Source organism: Octopus bimaculoides, chromosome 12 (assembly GCF_001194135.2).
Source record: "Octopus bimaculoides isolate UCB-OBI-ISO-001 chromosome 12, ASM119413v2, whole genome shotgun sequence".
Taxonomy (NCBI): domain Eukaryota; kingdom Metazoa; phylum Mollusca; class Cephalopoda; order Octopoda; family Octopodidae; genus Octopus; species Octopus bimaculoides.
In genome coordinates, this window is record NC_068992.1 from 40,770,259 (window position 1) to 40,771,821 (window position 1,563).

The following is a 1,563-nucleotide window of genomic DNA, read 5'->3' on the forward strand; positions in this document are numbered from 1 at the left end:
ATATATATATATATATATATATATATATATATATATATATATATATATATATATACGCATGCTTAGACACGCATATATCCCTCGACATAATTTCAATTATAGAGCATTTGTCAAACCCAAAATATAGTAGAAAACATCTCGCCAAGATGCTAAGCAGTGGAACCGAACGCAAAATCGTTTGGCTGCAAGGTGAACTTATTAACTGTACAACCACACACGCACATACACACACTTATGGAGATATCCTTAAGACAATTCACCAACAAGGTAGTTATTGCGATCGAAAGTTTAACAAAGCAAAAATCCGTTAAATTTCTTTTACTGACCTCACTCCAGTTCATCATATACCATTGAGGCCCGCACGGCTCTGACTCACAAGGCTTTGTTGAATTCGGTTTTTCGTCCAAGGCACAGTTATTGTCTTTCACAACCATATGTATGGAACCACTCAACTGCTTGATACAAATGACACTGCGGATTTCGAATCCGGTACCGCAGGTTACATTACACTGTCAGAAAAATAAAGCGAATGGAATGAAATTAATAAACTGGCAGAAGATATAAAGTATAAAATACGCACATACATACATACATTAGCAGCTGTCCAAAAATGTACGTCATGGTATTACCTCTCTATGCGGCTCGATGTTGTTGTTAAAACAATTTACAATGCCATCCGCAAAAAGACTGTCCTGAGACAAACTTAGAAAATCCCTCTGTTATGGAATACATTCATAAACACTAACTCAAGGAATACTGGTGGAATATTCCCATCAAAACTTCTGTCAAATGTAAACATAAAAGGCTTGATATTGTCTTTGTGACTGAGGGGCAAAGGTATGTACCGTTATAGCGGTCAGCTGCCCTGCAGATATAAATGTCCCTTTGAAAATCAAAGAAAACAAGGATATCTATGGACAACTACTAAAAAAACTTCCAGCTTTTATATCCAGACTGTGAATTCATATTGATACCAACAATAATTGGAGCACTAGGTTTTGTTAGTAAATGCTTAAAGGCGAATTTGGATAAACTGGGATTTTCAGAAATAGAAACTGACCGGCTGATTCGTACATTACAAGTGCAATCTGTGAGTGGAACAGTAAAAATATGCAAGTCTTTTCTCAAGCTCCAATTGTGAATTTGTCTGTGTTAACTACATCCCAATGATGGACCCTTGTATCTTTGTTGGAAACCGGCTCCTTCCTCAGCGGAAGATTTATAATAATTAAAAAATAGAACATACATACATATAATATAATATGATATAATATAATATAATATAATATAATATAATATAATATGATATATATATATATATATATATACTTTTTACTCTTTTACTTGTTTTAGTCATTTGACTGCGGCCATGCTAGAGCACCGCCTTTTAGTCGAGCAAATAGACCCCAGGACTTATTCTTTGGAAGCCTAATACTTATTCTATCGGTCTCTTTTGTCAAGCGATGTTGGGGGGACAAACAGACCCCCCCACAACATGGTGGAACAAATCTACCCCAGGACTTGTTCTTTGGAAGCGTAGTACTTATGTTATCGTTAGATAGA

The 1,563-nt window shown here is 35.5% G+C and overlaps 1 protein-coding gene across 1 annotated transcript in view; it reads right to left on the reverse strand.

Moving 5' to 3' along the window:
- LOC106872636 (thrombospondin type-1 domain-containing protein 4) overlaps positions 1-1,563 on the reverse strand; it is a 56,624-nt gene that overhangs the window by 18,640 nt on the left and 36,421 nt on the right. Inside the window, exon 9 of the mRNA XM_014919696.1 lies at positions 327-509. Coding sequence (XP_014775182.1) covers positions 327-509 — 183 coding nt within the window. The remainder of the gene's footprint in view (positions 1-326; positions 510-1,563) is intronic.